The 17,481-nt window shown below is 42.1% G+C and overlaps 1 protein-coding gene across 1 annotated transcript in view; it reads left to right on the plus strand.

The window, feature by feature from the left end:
- Positions 1-5,628: 5,628 nt before the first annotated feature.
- Positions 5,629-17,481, plus strand: part of STK32A (serine/threonine kinase 32A) — a 133,159-nt gene continuing 121,306 nt past the window's right edge. The window contains exons 1-2 of the mRNA XM_043590425.1: positions 5,629-5,844; positions 9,973-10,120. Coding sequence (XP_043446360.1) covers positions 10,069-10,120 — 52 coding nt within the window. The 5' untranslated portion in view covers positions 5,629-5,844; positions 9,973-10,068. The remainder of the gene's footprint in view (positions 5,845-9,972; positions 10,121-17,481) is intronic.

Here is a 17,481-nt window from a genome sequence, read left to right on the forward strand (position 1 = left end):
GTGTTTTCCTCTGGGTTAATCTATGCCGCGCTCATAGGCTGAGCAGTGGAGACAGTGTGGCACATACTGCTCACTCGCTACAACACTTGCACCTCCAGAGAAGGGATGGGCTGATTTATCCTTGTGTCTCCTGGAATGGTAATATTCCCACTGTAGACACATGATAAACACTGCAAGAACAGGTTATTACAGAAATCATGAACTTGAGTTTACAGAATTTGTAAAGGCAGTTTGGACACTATAAATATGTGTCATTCAATGAAATTGAAAAAGAGAGGGTCTTTCTTTTTTTTTAATTTTTTTAACGTTTATTTATTTTTGAGACAGAGAGAGACAGAGCACGAATGGGAGAGGGTCAGAGAGAGGGAGACACAGAATCTGAAACAGGCTCCAGGCTCTGAGCTGTCAGCACAGGGCCCAAAGTGGGGCTCGAACTCACGGACCTCGAGATCATGACCTGAGCCGAAGTCGGACGCTTAACCGACTGAGCCACCCAGGCACCTCGAGAGGGTCTTTCTTAAGATAATGTCTAAGAGAAAGATTCAGGAGGTTATGGCATGTAGTACAAGTGTGTGAATAGAAGAGTGGACAAACCAAGTAAAAGTGAGCAGTGACTTGAATTCAACAAATACTTGGGAACTCACTAAATATGAGACACTGTACTAGGATCTGATTATTTGTTTTACAACTAAGAAGAATTTTCTTTTTTTTTTAATTAAATTTTTTTTAATGTTTATTTAATTTTGAGAGAAAGAGAGAGAGAGAGAGAGAGAGAGAGAGAGAGAGAGAGAGAAAGTAGGGGAGGGGCAGACAGAGAGGGAGACACAGAATCCAAAGCAGGCTCCACGCTCTGAGCTGTCAGCACAGAGCCCGACGTGGGGCTTGAATCCATGAACTGTGAGATCATGACCTGAGCTGAAGTCGGACGCTCAGCCGACTGAGCCGCCCAGGCGCCCCACAAATTTTCTTGTTACAAGAGAGAACTCACCTTCTCAGTAACAGAATAATTTGCGTATCAGACCCAGAGAAAATAAAGCTTTGTCATATGTGGAGAAGACGGAGCAATGTTACTGAACCTCTGCTCTAATGAGGTCCACTTCCCTGGCTCTTCTGAGAGCTTCCCATTGCCATCATGTTTAAACTTGAAGCTATTTTCCATAGTATAGTTGGTTCTTCAGATCTTTTCCTCCATCCTCTCTCACTCCCACTACCTCCTTATGCTCCAGTTCCACCAAACCTTTGATATTTCTCCCCAAATATTATGCTTTTCTATGCCTTTAGTCTCCAGATCTGGACTGCCTTGCTCTCTAACCATCTGTCCATCCTTCAAGACACAGATCAAATGTTACTAAAGCTTCTGGTGCCTCCAAACAGAGCAGACTCAGCTACTGCTCTCCAATGGCTCCCATTGGGGCATCCATCAATCTCAGGCTGTACTCATGTTTCCACTCAACATGTTTCCACAAAATCCTCATGTCCAGCCATCATTTCTCACCTGCCTTTCACCTTTTAAACAGCCCAGTAAAGGCCTGTTTATGTCACAGGAATATTTGTCACTTTGAGATCTACTGTATCTTCTTTGTATTTAAGTACTATGTACTTCCCTCCTGCACTAAGAAATGCAAAGAATGATGGAAAAAGAGAAACATTATTTATTTAATTAAATGCATTCTATGTACCAAAGGCTGGTTCATCACTTTATATAATAGTGGATAAAATAGATGTCATTCCTGCCTTCGTGGAGCCTGTATTCACTGGACAAAACATAGCAAAGAAGTTGCATAAACAAATTACTTCTAGTTCATGGTGAGTGGTGAGATAGAAGAAATGTGAGTGTGTAGGGGAGAATGGGGAAGTGTTGGGGAAACAACTTCAGGTGAGAAGTGGAGGGAAGTTCTATCTGAGCTAAAGAAAAGTGAGGGGTGCCTGGGTGGCTCAGTTAGTTAAGCTTCCAACTTTGGCTCAGGTCATGATTTCATGGTTTGTGGATTCAAGCCCCGCGTTGGGCTCTGTGCTGACAGCTCAGAGCCTGGAGCCTGCTTTGGATTCTGTGTCTCCCTCTATCTGCCTCTCCCTCAGTCATGCTCTCTTAAAAATAAACATTAAGGGGCGCCTGGGTGGCTCAGTTGGCTAAGCGTCCAACTTCAGCTCAGGTCATGATCTCATGATTTGGGAGTTTGAGCCCCGCGTTGGGCTCTGTGCTGACAGCTCAGAGCCTGGAGCCTACTTCAGATTCTGTGTCTCCCTCTCTCTCTGCCCCTCCCCTGCTCATGCTCTGTCTCTCTCTCTGTCTCAAAAATAAATAAAAACATTAAAAAATTTTAAAAAATAAATAAACATTAAAAATTAAAAAAAGAAAGAAAGAGAGAGAGAAAGAGAGAGAGAAAGAAAGAAAGAAAGAAAGAAAGAAAGAAAGAAAGAAAGAAAGAAAGAAAAGTGAGCTGACAGCTGAGTGGTGAAAAGTCCAGAACCATGTTAATGCATAAAGAAAGCTCATTCAAATGGCCTGGGGTACAGACAAACTCAGCATGATCACCAAAGAGCACAAAGCCAGCGTGGCCAGACTGGAATGTGCAAAGGAATAGTGATTCTCAATGAAGCTGGACAAATTGGCAGGGAATGGATAGTATAAGGCCTTGTCTGCTGGAGTAAAGAGTGTCACTTTTTTCTAAATGCAGTTGAACCCAGTGGACAACTTGAAGCCAAGAATGGACGTAGCTGGCATGGTGTTGTATCAGCGTTTATGTTATAAGCCATGATATATTTTATATATATGTTCTATATATAATATATATAATTCTGATTATCTACTTGGAGATATATATTTATATTTATATAAATATATATATTTTTTAATTTTAGTTACCCGTTTATTCCGGTTATCTACTAGGACAAAACTTTCTCACTGGTTTCCTTTTCCCTTAATTCTCCTCTCCACTGGGGGGCTCCAGAGATTGTCAGAAGTATTTGGCCTGGTTGTTTCCCAAGTAACCTCTTGGTGTGGAAGCCTCCCCAGAGAATAAACAACTGAATAAATGAAGGATTAACACACAATCAGCTCTTTGAAACAGGTCTGCATTTGATAGAGTGCATCTGAGAATCACGATTTCTGTACAAAACCTACTGTATGTGAAGCGTGACTAAATATATTAGGACTGATCAGTAGTTTTATTTTAAACAAAAGTGACTATACCAACAGAAGAAAGATTTATAGGACAGATCTGAGAAGTTCTGGGGAAGAACCTGCCAGTCTGCTAATTAAAATGACAATCTTAATGGGGGACACCTGGGTGGCTCAGTCAGTTAGGCATCTGACTCTTGATTTCAGCTCAGGCCATGATCTCATGGTTTGTGAGTTCGAGCCCCAGATCAGGCTCCATGCTGACAGTGCTCTCTCTGCCCCTTCCTGGCTTGCATGCTCTCTCTCTCTCTCAAAATAAATAAAAAATTTTTAAAAGGACAACCTTAACAGTTACCACACTCTAAGGGCTTATTCTTTGCTGCCTAGCACCATGTTAAGGGCAGTAACGTATACATTATCTCATTTAATCCTCCACCAATCATAGCTGATACGAATGCTCATTATCCCCCTTTACTGAAATTGGTAAACTGGGGCTCAGGGCCTCTAAGTGACTTGTCTAGTATCTCAGAAAATTATGCAGGGGAGCTGGCTTTTGGATAAAAGGCTGCCTGACTCCAAGCCCTTTATACTGCTAAAGTGAAGAGGTATCAAGAGTCTTCAGTTCTAGTCTCAGCCTGTTTTCTGGCAATTTCAGTTTTCTCAGTGATACAACAGTTACCATTATCTCCTGGGAGGAGATAAGGTAGATAACACCAGTCTAACAAATCTGTAGTGAATCTCTAATGCCACGAAGATAACCCAAGGGTTTTTTAAGCTACCAGACGTTACACAAAAGCAGTGTGTCTTCAGCTGGGTGCCTGATTTTTGCCTTAACAAGAACACCCTCTCCAAAAATTGAATTCCTTAAAAATTTGATTTTTTTTTGAACCTGGTTGCCCTCTTTTGGAATTCAGCTCCAATTCCACATTAAATGTTCATTTATAGCATTTGATGCTCTCCCAGTTTCTTTATAAGGTGTCGGCAACAGAAGGTAAGTCTCTACCTGGCTCTACCACTAACTCACTGTGCGGTTTTGGGCAAATCCCTTCCTCCAGACGCCAAATGCACATGACAGAGTAGGTCAGTTGAAGTTCAAGGTTATTCCAAGTTTCAAATTACTAACTAGGGTAGAATGTAGCCAATGGCTGAGATAAGAGTGAGAAGAGAAAGTGGGCTAGCTTATAATACAACATAGCTTCTCCGAAATCTTTGTTTCATGAGTAAACTATGGGGCTCTTGACCATAAGGTGACCACTGACTTGTCCAAAAATTTCAGCAGATATATTTAAAGATGCTGCAGACACCATTCTAGGAGCTGTAACTAAACATCGTGAACAAAGCCAAAATGGTTTCCACACTCTGCAACTCTACATCTAGATAGATCAAAACAGGAGTCTGGAAAAAACATTTCAGCCACAGATGCGTTTTGTTTGACCAACACAGCTTTTTTAACATTTCTTAGACTTGCCAATGTTTTTAAATAATGGGAGATTTCACACAGAAGTTCTCGTTTCTAGCTTCTCTTTTAAAATCTGAATATTTGGCAACACTGAGCTGGCATTTCCACATGGCAGGGAAATGCTGGAGCTGAAGAGAAGCTGTCCCCACCGCACCCCCAGACTAGACCTACACCCTCCATTTCTGCCCTGCTCCTCAACTGCCTATGATCACACACCCTCTTCGGGTCCAAGAGCGACCTGTGTACCAATTCTCTGGTGTCTTAGTGTGTGTGACTCTTGGGTTGGTGGAAAAAAACAATGAAAAGTTATTTTGACTGTGTCGATTATTACAAAGGGGACGTACAGAGAGCAGCAAGGGAAGAGAACACAGAAACTTCCAGCGAGATTTCCTTCATCTCTGTGCCCCTGTCTCCTGCCCCACCTCCGCAGGCAGAGGTGGAGCATTAAAAAAGATGCAGGGGGAAAATGAGGGACTGGGAGCCAGGAGACCTAGGTCTGGAAGAGGTTCTCTCCGTTCATTGTATGTTACACTTGGCAAGTACTTTCCTTCTTCGTGCCTCAGTTTCCCAGCAGTGAAGGGAGGATATCTGCTAGACCATAATCAAAAGATCCTCCCTGTCGGATCCTATGAAATTCTCAATCCTCTCTTGGTTTTCCCACAATGCTGGAGAAAGTCTTACCATCCCGGGCTGCAGGCCCGTACCCGCTCCCCCGCCCATCCCCTCCCACCCCTTCCTCGGTGGCGCTGCCCGGGTGTCTCGGAGGGGAGGGGGTGGGTCACTTCAGGCCTCGGTCCGGGAAGTTGGGGCGCGCTTCGCGGCCAGCCGGCTCTGGACCTTGCCAAGGCGCCTCGGGATCCCGGCCGCCGGCTCGGAGCCGCGCCCGCGGCGCTGTCCCCCGTCTCGCCCTCCCCCGGCGACGCACGGACCCCAGGGGACTGCTCCTCTCCCAGGCGACTGCCCGGCGGTTTCTGGGGAGGGCGGAGACAAGGGGACGCCCTCGGGCTGGCCGCTCCCCGCCCTCGGCCCCTCCCAGAGGAGCCGCGCGCTCGGGTGGCGCTCGGAGCCCCGGCAGCCGCAGGTGCCGCCCGCCCCCGGCCAGCCCCGCGCAGCCCCGCGCCCGCAGCCTCCCGCGCCCAGACAGGTAGGCGCCCTTCCCGGCTCTCTTGCTCTCTCTGCGGTTCTGGGAGTCCCTCTGCTAGCCCCCACTCCCCGGGCGGACGTCCCAGCTTCTTGAAGGAGAGAAGAGAGAACCAAGATCTAGGTGAGTAGTGGTCTGGATTTTTCTTTCTTTTAAATAGACCTGCAGACTAAGGGCACTGCCGGGAAGCTGGGAAGTTAGAGGCGAAGAGAAATGAGACAAAGGCGGGCGGTCAGGATAACCTACCAGCGCATAGGGCTAGGATCCATTGTTTTGTGGCCCCACCTGGTCCCCCAGCCTCTCACTGACCCAGGGCCAGACCCAGTCAGACTTCAGTAAATATATGCTGGGTCGAGGTGACTGCGGGCGGGGTTTCTGACTGCTTTTCTTATTCAGCTTCTAAACAAGCAAAAACTGCTTTCGATGGTTGGCTTCATCTCCACAAGGATGTTTTCCCCCAAAGCGGAAGGATTTGAACATTTTTACAGAGATAAATAAAGTGTGGTGTATTCACACCATGGACTGCTATGCAGCGCTTAAAAAGCAGAAATCAGAGCTGCAGAGATCAGCATGCCTAAATCAGAGAGCTGTAAATGTCAATGGCCACAGTGAGACGCAATGTAGACCACGATGTCATTTATATGACTTACTTTAAAACACACGTCATATTGTAAAATCACGGAAAGAGGACTGTGAAACATATGCAGGATTTGCCACCGTTTCTGCCTTCGGGAAGTATGAAAGGAGAATTAATTTTGCATGAGGGTTAAGGTGGAAATAATGTTTACCTGTAATTTTCGATGAATATTGAAATATAAACAATAGAGCAGAGTGGTGTTTTTCATGATATTTTCTTTCTTTCCTTTTTTCTGTATGTTTCTCAGTTTAAGCTCTGTTTTTCAAATGCAAACAAAGTAAGTTCTATGCACGTGCTGTGACACTGAACCTAAACAGTCCCATCAAAGTGGCAACTTTCTGGCGTCTTTACCTAGGTGGCCCTAACTCCTTAGAAAAAAGCTCACGGATTGACAGCCCCCAAAAGTAGAGGCGAGGGGTCAAACATTGGCTTTAGAGAATGAGTCTGCAGTTAATAATCTGAGGACTGGGCAGGTGAGGGTAGAATCTGAAATTTCTCCTGTGTTCTTGTAAGACATATTGGTCTTCTTCTTATAGTTGCTATGTTTAGGGTGTTCATTTCCACCGGTGATCACTGTCCTCTTGACATCTTGAAATGATACTCTGTAGCCCTGCAGACTTTGTTCCAGGAGGTCAGGATGGGCGTGGATTCGGCAGAAGAGAGTCCCATAACCCTTCTGGGCCCTATGCCGCAGAATGCGAAAGATGTGCCTTCATTTTCCTGCCAGACAGTTTATTTCTAACTGGATATGAGGGAAAGTTAGCTAAGTTGGTTATCCCCCTGGGGAGAAAAACGCAAAGACAGTTCTGAACTGGATTGGCTACATGAGGTACAATGGAGAAACCACAACATATACCTCCCCCTTCCCCAAACATATGTAAAAGTGGTTTCCTGTTGACAGATTTCCTTCCTGCTAAAAATCACTGGATATTTGGTGAACCGAATTGTCTGCACATCCGGGTGGAACTCTGAACTGTGGCAAATTGTGATAATATTTCTCTCTCTTTCTCTGTCTTGACAACTTGCAAGGTCAATGCTTGGTACATCTTATGCTACAGAAACACGGGCTACTTGAGAAAAGCCTGAGGAATATAGAAAAATATAAGAATGACAGGATTTGGGGTGTGGTGTGAAAATTCTGTGTCCTGAGGTTTTACGCACAAAATAAAAGACAATGTGATCCCAGTCTATGGTGTGAAGAATCTCAGTTCATTAAAATCAGTGTTCTCTTTAGGACCAAGGCTCTCTAATGTGATCCCTGGTTCAGCCCTCACACGATTTCCCGCTTATTCTGGGCTCTAAATGCAGTAATAAAACACAGAGCACCCCATTCGTTTCTCCCTGGCCCACAGTGAAACACTAAGGGCATCCCACTTGCTTTTTCCTCACCCCCTTTTGTACTGAAATTAAAAGCCCTTTATTTATTTATTTTTTTTTTAGCGTAGATATACAGTGGAGGTCTTTCTGTCTTCCTGATGTCAATAATCCCCCTGGGCTTGTTCCAGCCACCTGTTACCACCTTCCCCCTCCCATACCATTTAATTGGTTGCTTCCTAATTGCTGACTCTTTCTTTGCTCTCCACTTAATGATTCTTTTTAAAGTCCATAAGGCACTTTGCCAGCAGTTGGCTTCTAGTATGAAAAGTAGCATTTCCTTAATGAGTCTGCCTTCCAAATGAAGGCTTTACTTACATTTTCCTAATGGGAAAATGAACTTTGCTTCTGGACTTGCTTAGGAGCTTCGCAAGTTTTTTTCAGTAACTCGTCCTCTGCCCAGGTTTGCTTGGGACACTTTCCTCAATTCTGTCTCTAATCTGCATTTTTGTCTTGTGTAACAAGTTCAAGAGGAAATCCATCAATAGGTGGATTTTGATACAGTATCAAAAAAATAATGTATAAGGAAATATAGCTACTATTAAAAATAGTATTCTATTCTTTGTAAATTATGTGCCAGGCATTGTGTGAACTGCCTTACAGACATTGTCTCATTAACTATATCCTATGAGTCGTGTTTGTCCCATGCATGACGTTTGCTCAGGCATACACAGCTAAAATGAATTTTTAAATATTGTTTGTACAAAACCTGGATCTTTACCCTTTATTTTTGGCAGATCTGAAGATCTGTCCCCTGGGCTCATGTTTCCGCTTGGTGACAAAATTTTAGATCTGAGAGCGATGACTTCTTCTAGAGGGAGCCTGGATTCTCCGGGTCACCAGGGTCCCCACCAGGCACTGATGTCTTCCCCCTGGTGAAGGGTAGTCACCTGCATTCCTGCCTGGCTCTTGTAGGCATGTGAGCTTGTGATTCCTGAGGAAGGCCCTGTTGTTTCTTCCATTTTAAATTTTTTTCAATGTTTATTTATTTTTGAGAGACAGACAGAATGTGAGTGGGTGAGGGGCAGAGAGAGGGAAACACAGAATCTGAAGCAGGTTCCAGGGTCTGAGCTGTCAGCACAGAGCCCGACACGGGGCTTGAACCCAAGAACTATGAGATCATGACCTGAGCAAAGTTGGGCGCTTAAACGGCTGAGCCACCCAGGTGCCCTGTTGTTTCTTCCATTTTAGAGACAAGAGATCAAGTAACCAGACATTAGTAGTTTCGGTTTCAGAACCAGAACTGTGGGGCACCTGGGGGGCTCAGGCGGTTGAGGGTCCGACTTCAGCTAAGGTCATGATCTCACAGTTTGTGGGTTTGACCCCACATTGGGCTCTGTGCTGACAGCTCTGAGCCTGGAGCCTGCTTTGGATTATGTGTCTCCCTCTCTCTCTGCCCCTCCCACTGCATATGCTCTGTCTCTCAAAAGTGAATAAATGTTAAAAAAATTAAAGAAAAAAAAAAAAAGAAAGAAAAGAACCAGAACTGTGGATGCTGCCTCTCCTTACCAATTTCAGGAAAGTAGTAAAGTGAACAAAGCTGCAAATGTACATTTTTTCAGGGCCTTTGGCTCTTACATATATCCTTTGAACTTCAGAGGGGCCAACAATCATGGAACACTTCCACTGTGAAATACTTTTTTACATACTTTCTCAAATCACATTTAATTTGCCTTTGAGGAGGGGACCATCATTATCTTCAACTTCAGGGGAAGGGGATAAAAATTACGTTAAGTGAAATTTAGCAATATGCTGGTGTGATAAAGCCTAAACTCAGACCTTGTTCTTTTTACATTGTAGTACTTTCCAGGGTAGGAGGAAAGAGGTGGGGAATCTATTTGATGACCAAAAATATTAAAGTTGTTGATCAAACATCAAAAGAGCAATTTTGAACCAATATATTTTCCCAAAAATGTGCAGAGTCACAATAAAATTTTATTTTTTTTATTTTGGGACTTGTTAAATAAAGTGTGGTTGACCACGTTTTAAACTTGTTTTCATACTTAGAGAAACATGTTGCTCTCTTTGGTCTTTGTAAGTCTGGGACCACTACTGATGAGGCCATGTGGTGGGTTCTCCCAGAGGCCTAATGTTCTGTTACTTGTGAAAGTATCATTTTTCAATCACAAAAAGTTCTGATGTAGGGATACAGATTAGACTAATACTGCAGCCACAGTTCTGTGCTCAGGGTTCCTAGAGCACACCATATTATAAGGATTACATTTCTTTTTCTCTCCCAGGTATCCAGCTCAGGCTTCCAGACCTCTTTGAAGTGAAAATGAATGTTTCTGTCAGGATAGTGTAACTGGAGTCTTCAGGTCTGGGCATATTTGACCATGGGAGCCAACACCTCAAGCAAACCACCAGTGTTTGATGAAAATGAGGATGGTAAGAAATATGTGATAACTGTAATAAAATATACAATTTTGCAGAATTCAAATATAAACACCTTGCTTCATAAGTAAATCACAGTGTAAATTTACACAGCAAAGCTGATTGCTTTGGTGTACATGCGCCAACCGAGTTACAAGGGTAACAAGTTACAATGGGAAGTTTAGTTTGCTACCTTATGTGCCCATGAACCTTCTAAAAATAAGTTCTGAACTGGGAGTTGCTAGAGGGGTGGAGGGTGGGGGCATGGGCTAAACAGGTGATGGGCATTAAGGAGCACACTTGGGATGAACACTGGGTGTTCTAAGTGATGAATGACTACCCATTCTGCTCCTGAAACCCGTACTACGCTGTATGTTAACTAACTTGAATTTAAATTAAAAAAAAAAAAAAGAAATAGATAAAAATAAGTTCTGTTTTGTTACAAAAGAAGGGGTGAACTAGCTGTTTGCCATAGTCAGGGGACAACGAGAAGCCTGCTACAATCTCAATTTTTGAGTCTGTGGATGGACCCTTTTATTTTTTTTAAATTTGTTTTTGTACTGTTTATTTATTTATTCTGATAGAGAGAGTGTGTGTGCGCGCACGTGAGGTGGAGAGAGAGAATCCCAAGCAGGTTCTGCACCGTCAGTGCAGAGCGTGATGATGCGGGACTCCATCTCCTGAATCCTGAGATCATGACCTGAGCTGAAATCAAGAGTCAGATGCTTAACTGACTCAGCCACCCAGGTGTGCCTGGAAGGACTCTTTTAAACAAATATCCGACTGCTCAGGATGCCCTGTTCCCAGCCACTCGCTATTAACTGACAGGTGCATCCTTACTATCTATACAAAGTGTTGCATGGAAACCCTTGTTTGTACCCTTAGAAAATGGTCTTCAACATTTTCCCATGCTTATTTCTGTGGCCTTGCTTTGCTTTATCAAGTAGTTAGGGTGAAAATCTAAAGACCTGTGATGTTACTGGATTTTTCCATCTCCGAAATGAAAAGACAAGTAGGCTTAGATTTCAATTGTTTAGTTCACTGTGTTCCCTATGTTATGCAGGAGGCCACAGAGAGTAGGAAACAGAGGCTAGATTCACGTTTGTCACTTGGGAGGGATGTGTGTCACTTCAAGGTATTAGGATAGCATTATAATGAGAAAATACAGAGATCTCTAAATTTTCCTCACTTGAGCCAGCCTTTCTTTTCACGGGGTTCCCAAGAAATCTAGAGACCCAAAGGACTGAGGCAAATCCGAAATAAGGTACCACTTTCTAAGTACCTGCAGGGGACTCTTGTGTAAGTAAATTGGGGTAAAGTTAGGCCTAAGGAGCAAGCAGGTCCTTCTTAACCCCCTGTAGGCCACCACCTTTTAGTTGTCCAGCCTCCAGCCCCATAAAAAGAAGAGCTGAGCATAGCCTCCCTAGGGGTGAGGCTCTGAGTCTGTTTATACACACAGTTGCAAGGCAGAAATGGATGGGCAGATCCACCTGTGACGAGCCTGTCACTGCTGGACAGGAGGAAAAGAGCAGGGATCAGGACGGCCCTTGCCCTTGTGGAGTTCATGGTCTAATGGGGGAAGGCCAACAATGAACAATGAAACAAATACATAAACCAGATAACTGGAGACAGTGTTAAAGCACCACCAAGGGAATGACTCAGTGATCCTACAGAGAGGGACCGGATGATGGCGGAGAGACCACTTGAGATAGAGCGTGGTCAGGGTTGGCCTTTCTGAGGAGGTGACATCTGAGGTGAAGCCTGAAAGATGAGAAGAAGCCACTCATGCAATGACATGAGAAGAATAATTCAAGCACAGGAAAACCAAGTCCAGGGTCCGAATAATGACAAAATCAGAAGTGAGTAGTTGCCTATATCCTAACATTCTGATGAGCAGGAGTTTTTTATGTAATGCAAACGGACTGTATTTAATTGCCATATTCACTTGTTTGTTTTTAAGACACTGACTTTTGGGAGGGAAAGTAGGACATTCTGAGCATTTAGCTTTTTGTTTTTGTTTTTATCAGTAAATCCTATAAATTCGATTTGGCTCTTTTCATAGCTCTATACTGAGCACAAGATAAAATTTTATTTGACGGCTATAAAGCTTCTGACCAGAAAAGAAAAACAACAAAAAGCACTGACTAATCAAAGAACATTCATGCCTACCTCATTTTTTTTTCTCCTGATTTTTACATAAATAATCAAACTGGGCCAGAATGTAGGGCACTTAAATGAGCCAATTTAATTATTTTAAAAATACTGCGCCAAAGAATCCCAATCTGCGATGAAAAAGTGTGTAATATTTCCTTCAAAGTGTTTGCTGGTCCCAATGTATAGATTTGAGAAGAAAATTTGAATCAGTTTTCCCAAATAATATTTCAAGATTTCTCCTGCTGAAGTGTTTTGGTTCACTCTGAAGGTAATGAAGGACTCAGATGTTACCTGAGATCCTGTCTACTGAAACAAGCTGTTCTTGCAGGAATTCGTCCTGACACTTTGTATTTCATGTTGCTCCATATGATGGTGATCTTGAGAGAATCATTCTATTAGTTATTTATGTTGATCTTTGTTTTGTGAAGACAAAGTACAAGGTTTATACTGCTGTCGAATAGCATAAAACCTGCTTATCTCATTCCTGTTACCTTCTGCAAAGTAGATCTCAGATTGTACTATTTTTTTGTTTTGTTTTGTGGCCCACCTTTTATATTTGATGCAAATCTAAGCCCTAACTTCTTTTTTGGTTTTAAAATATGCATAATAATGGAGCACCTGGGTGGCTCAGTCAGTTAAGCATCCGACTTCGACTTCGGCTCAGGTCATGATCTCACTGTTCATGGGTTCGAGCCCCATATCGGGCTCTGTGCTGACAGTTCAGAGCCTGGAGCCTGCTTTGGATTCTGTGTCTCCTTCCCTCTCTGCCCCTCCCCAGCTCAAGCTCTGTCTCTGTCTCTCTCAAAAATCAATAAACATCAAAAAAATTATTTAAAATAAAATATGTACCATTTTAACTATTTTTAAATGTATAGTTAGTAACATTAAGTATATTCACATTTTTGGGCAACCATCACCATCAGCTATCTGGAGAATTTTTTCATCTCCACAAACTGAAATCTGGTAGCCATTAAACAGTAACACCCTTTCTCCTCTACCCTGATCCCCCAGCACCCCAGTCCTTGGCAGCCATCATTCTACTTTATGTCTCTAAGAATTTGACTATTCTAGGTACCTTATATAAGTGGGACCATATAAGATTTGTCCTTTTGTGTCTGGCTTATTTCACTTAGCATCATGTTTTCAAGGTTTATCCATATTCCAGCATTTATCAGAATCCCATTCCTTTTGAAGGCTGAATAATATTCCATGGCATGTATATATCACATTTTGTTCATTTTTTTTTGTCAGTGGACATTTGCTTTTTTCTGCCTTTGACTCTTATAACTGACACTGCTATTTACATAGGTGTACAAATTATCTGTCTGAGTCCCTGTTTTCAATTCTTCCAGGTATGTACTTAGCAGTGGAATTGCTGGGTCATATGGTAATTCTTTAATTTTAGAGGAGGCACTACATTGGCGTCCACCTAATTATGTTTTGCATTTTGTGAGAGGAGGCCACCTGGCATAGTGGGAGAAAGCATGGGCTCCACTGGTGGAAGGACATTTACACGGTTTAAATCTCAGCAGTGCCACAGACTAGCATTCTAGGTGTTTCTATGAGAAAACTCAAAGGAGATGTGGTCTGATGGCCCATCATCAAACACAAGAGTCAGTTTGACTAATTATAAAGTGTTCTAAGGGGACTTGAAATACCATGGGGAAAAGTCCCCAAACCTAAATAATTATTAGTGAATTCATGTGGGGGAAAAAAAACCAAACCCTTCTATTCTTCAAGTTAATGAACCCCTGGAAACCTCAGTTTCTTCATATGTAAAATGTAAGTAATGATTGGGGATCCTTCATTGGGGTCATTGTCAGGTTACAATAAAATAATGCAAGTAAAACACTTAGTGAGGTGTCTCATATAAAGTAAGCACCTGATTGATGCTAGTTATACTATTATATATTAGCACAGAGGCACTTAGCATGAGCTCTTTACGGTACTTCCGCTTCTGAAAGAACCAAAATTGATTAAATGCAGCTCTGTGTAGATGCCATAGTGAATACGACCTATTCATAATTTTGTCAATGCAGTTGGACTGACATAATGGCAGATTTTACGGATGTTGTGCAAACCTATATAAAAGTCCTTTAAAAAGAAGCCAAGTTACTGACTTCACACACACACAAAAAAATCTCCTCTGGTTTCTCTTTCATCCCTCCCCTGGGGTGATTGTCTTTTCATTTAAGGCAAAATCAAAAACTCAATCGGCTGAAAAATCAATTACTTTTTCAGATTTAAACCCAAAGTTACTTAAGTAATCCCATTTGATCAACAGACACAGTGGCAAATGTCTCCCTTCCCACTCCCCCCCAACTACCATATGGAAACTCTGAGAAATAATTAACGATACAAAAAGACATGGTAACTTTTCTGAAAGTTAAGAAGAAGTTTGCAAGTGATACTTTTTAATGTTTATAACCTCTTTTTCTTTAAATCTGTTTTGTTTCCTCTGTCTGAATACAGTGGTTTTTGTTTTGATTTGTTTCAGGTTTTGTTTCTTGGGGTTTTTTTGCTTGTTTATTTTATTAAAAATACTAACATTTAAAAAGTCCAGTCGTTGAGGTTTTCAAGGTGATTTAGAAAAAGGAACTCTTTAACAACAGGCGAAAGTAGACTGGTTTCTAATCAGAGTCTAGGCAACAGGAGAGGGTCTTGCAATCATTGTAAGTAGTATGTGTTTCTAAGCATGTACAAAGAATGCAGAGGTGATGAAATTGGTTAGTGAAGCTGGGAGACCACTTTCTTCTGCAGTGCTGTAACTAAGAAAAGTTGGCTTTAGATTAAAAGCTGCTACAAAGAGTTCATCAGTGCCCTGAGTTTGCAGGGAAAGCCAAATTATTGCATTCTTCTTAGGACTTGCTGAAAACTCAGTGTTCTACTTTCAGTTGGCAACACTGGCCTCCTAGGATATGTGACTGGTTCCGGTTTTCCTACATCTTCTTTGGTGGCAGAGGCAGTGGGTCCTTCAAAATGTTGGGCCAAAAAAATTGACCACAGATTTGCAATCCAAAAGAAATGGGAGGTTACTGAATTGATTCCAGCAAGAAGGACTATGAAAATCTCCTTTGTTATTGTAATGTCTATGCATTGAGTTCTGTGCCCAATTGGATAGGCAAATGAATTTCAGACTTACCCCTCTCAAACGTGGGTGTTGTCTTACGTTATTTACTATTTTGTATCAAAATGACTGGGAAAGTAGAAGGAAAATTTCTCTAGTGAGAATTGGCTTCTTAAAAACATAAAGGCATCTTGGACAGTCTACCCTTTAGTTAAAGCATTTGTCAAAAATAACCTCGGCTCCAACAGTTTGTAAGAACAGGCACTTATGAGGGCTTTATTTTCCCCCATTCCAAGACATTGGAAGAGTCAGGGAGAGGTGAGCCTGGGTGGCTCACTGGCTTAAGCATCTGACTCTTGATTTCAGCTTCGGTCATGATCTCACAATTCTTGAGTTCAAGACCAGCGTTGGGCTCCAAGCTGACAGTGTAGAGCCTGCTTGAGATTCTTTCTCTCTGCCACCCACCCTCCTTCTCCCTCTCTAAAAATAAATAAATAAATTTAAAAAAAAAGAGTAAGGGAGAAATTAGCCAAGAAAAAAGACCTCCAAGGTGGAGCTAGTGCTTCCAATTTGCATGTTTACTGAGTGGTGAGTTATGAATACATGTTTGAGAGGATCCACTCAAACAAATGTAGCCAAGTTACATCAGGCCTTCAGAGATTCACAATGCTTATGGGCATGTTAAAGACTCTGAAAAGTCCTACAATAATGAAATCTCAGTATTATTATATTTTTTAAACTTAATTCAAAATGAAATTATTTTGTAGAAAATCTTTTAATGTGTTGTGACACATAATATTCTGTGGATGTCAATTTGGGAAATGAAAGGTCATGATCCTATCTACTCTTTTGTCTTTTGGAAACATGATTTCTGGCCGTTGATTTCCTCCCTTGGTTTAATGGCAGCAGATGATGATATGTGAAATCTCTATGGTTGAAGAGTGATTATGTTCTGTAAAGTTTACTCACCCTGAGTTCTTCATGTAACACAATTCAGGTTAACTCAGGTCAATGAGTTAAACATGAGGTAGCTCTGTTTAGCTCTGGGATGGTGGATGTTTCTGGTCCAAGTAGGAATGAGATTTGGAGATAGTTCATTTCTTCTTTATTGCTTTTTTTTTTTTTACATTTATATTTGAGAGAGAGAGAGAGTGAGTGTGCGCACAAGTGGAGAAGGAGCAGAGAGAGAGGGAGACGCATAATCTGAAGCAGGCTCCAGGCTCTGAGCTGTCAGCACAGAGCCCGACGCGGGGCTCGAACTCACAAACCATGAGATCATGACCTGAGCCGATGTCAGATGCCTAACCGACAGAGCCACCCAGGCGCCCCTGTTCCTCTTTTGAAGTAAAGAATATTTTAGCTCAAAGTGTCTTATGAATAAATTGTGGTGAAGGAATTACTTAGTATTAAGCAACACTCAAAGTAGACTAACTTTTTACGTTATCCAAAGTTATAGACATTTTTAGTTTTCTTCTTGCATCTACCTAGGTTTGAAAACTAAATCTGTAAGCTGGCTTCAGTGTTCAGACCATGTGAACTCCAAGCCTAATGTCTTTTTTTTTTTTTTTTTCCCAGGCCTAATGTCTTTAATGACCAAGGCAGTGAAGGAGCATCCGGCATCTGCTGTATGGCCTGGCAGATGCCTATTCAATTAAAGTAACCAGTGGTAGTCATCAATTCACCAGTTCAGGTTCTATGAATTATATAGGGGCTTCAACCACACATGGCTATGTGACCAGTCATGGAAATTTCATCTGGAAACAGACACAAAAAAGCCAATAATTTAATGATATTCTTGTTACATTAGGACAGGGAGCCCTGTTTCTATGGTGGAAAAACTGAAAAAATGTATGGTGACAGATTTTGAATTCAATAGACCAGCACATGCTTTATTTTCTTCCTCTTACACTATTTCTTCTTTCCTTTCTGGAGTCCTCTTTACAGTAAAATAAGTCATGTGAACCTTGTTTTATGCTCGAGTAGCCCGTATTTTTTATTTCTGAGAATTACTTCACGTAGGGGTTGGCATACTTTTTGTGTGATGGGACAAATAGTAAATATTTTACACTTTGCAGTTCAGACAGTCTCTGTCATAACTACTCAACTCTGCCATTGTAGCATGAAAGTAGCCACAGATAATGAGAAAACAAATGAA

This window comes from Prionailurus bengalensis, chromosome A1 (assembly GCF_016509475.1).
Source record: "Prionailurus bengalensis isolate Pbe53 chromosome A1, Fcat_Pben_1.1_paternal_pri, whole genome shotgun sequence".
Lineage (NCBI taxonomy): Eukaryota > Metazoa > Chordata > Mammalia > Carnivora > Felidae > Prionailurus > Prionailurus bengalensis.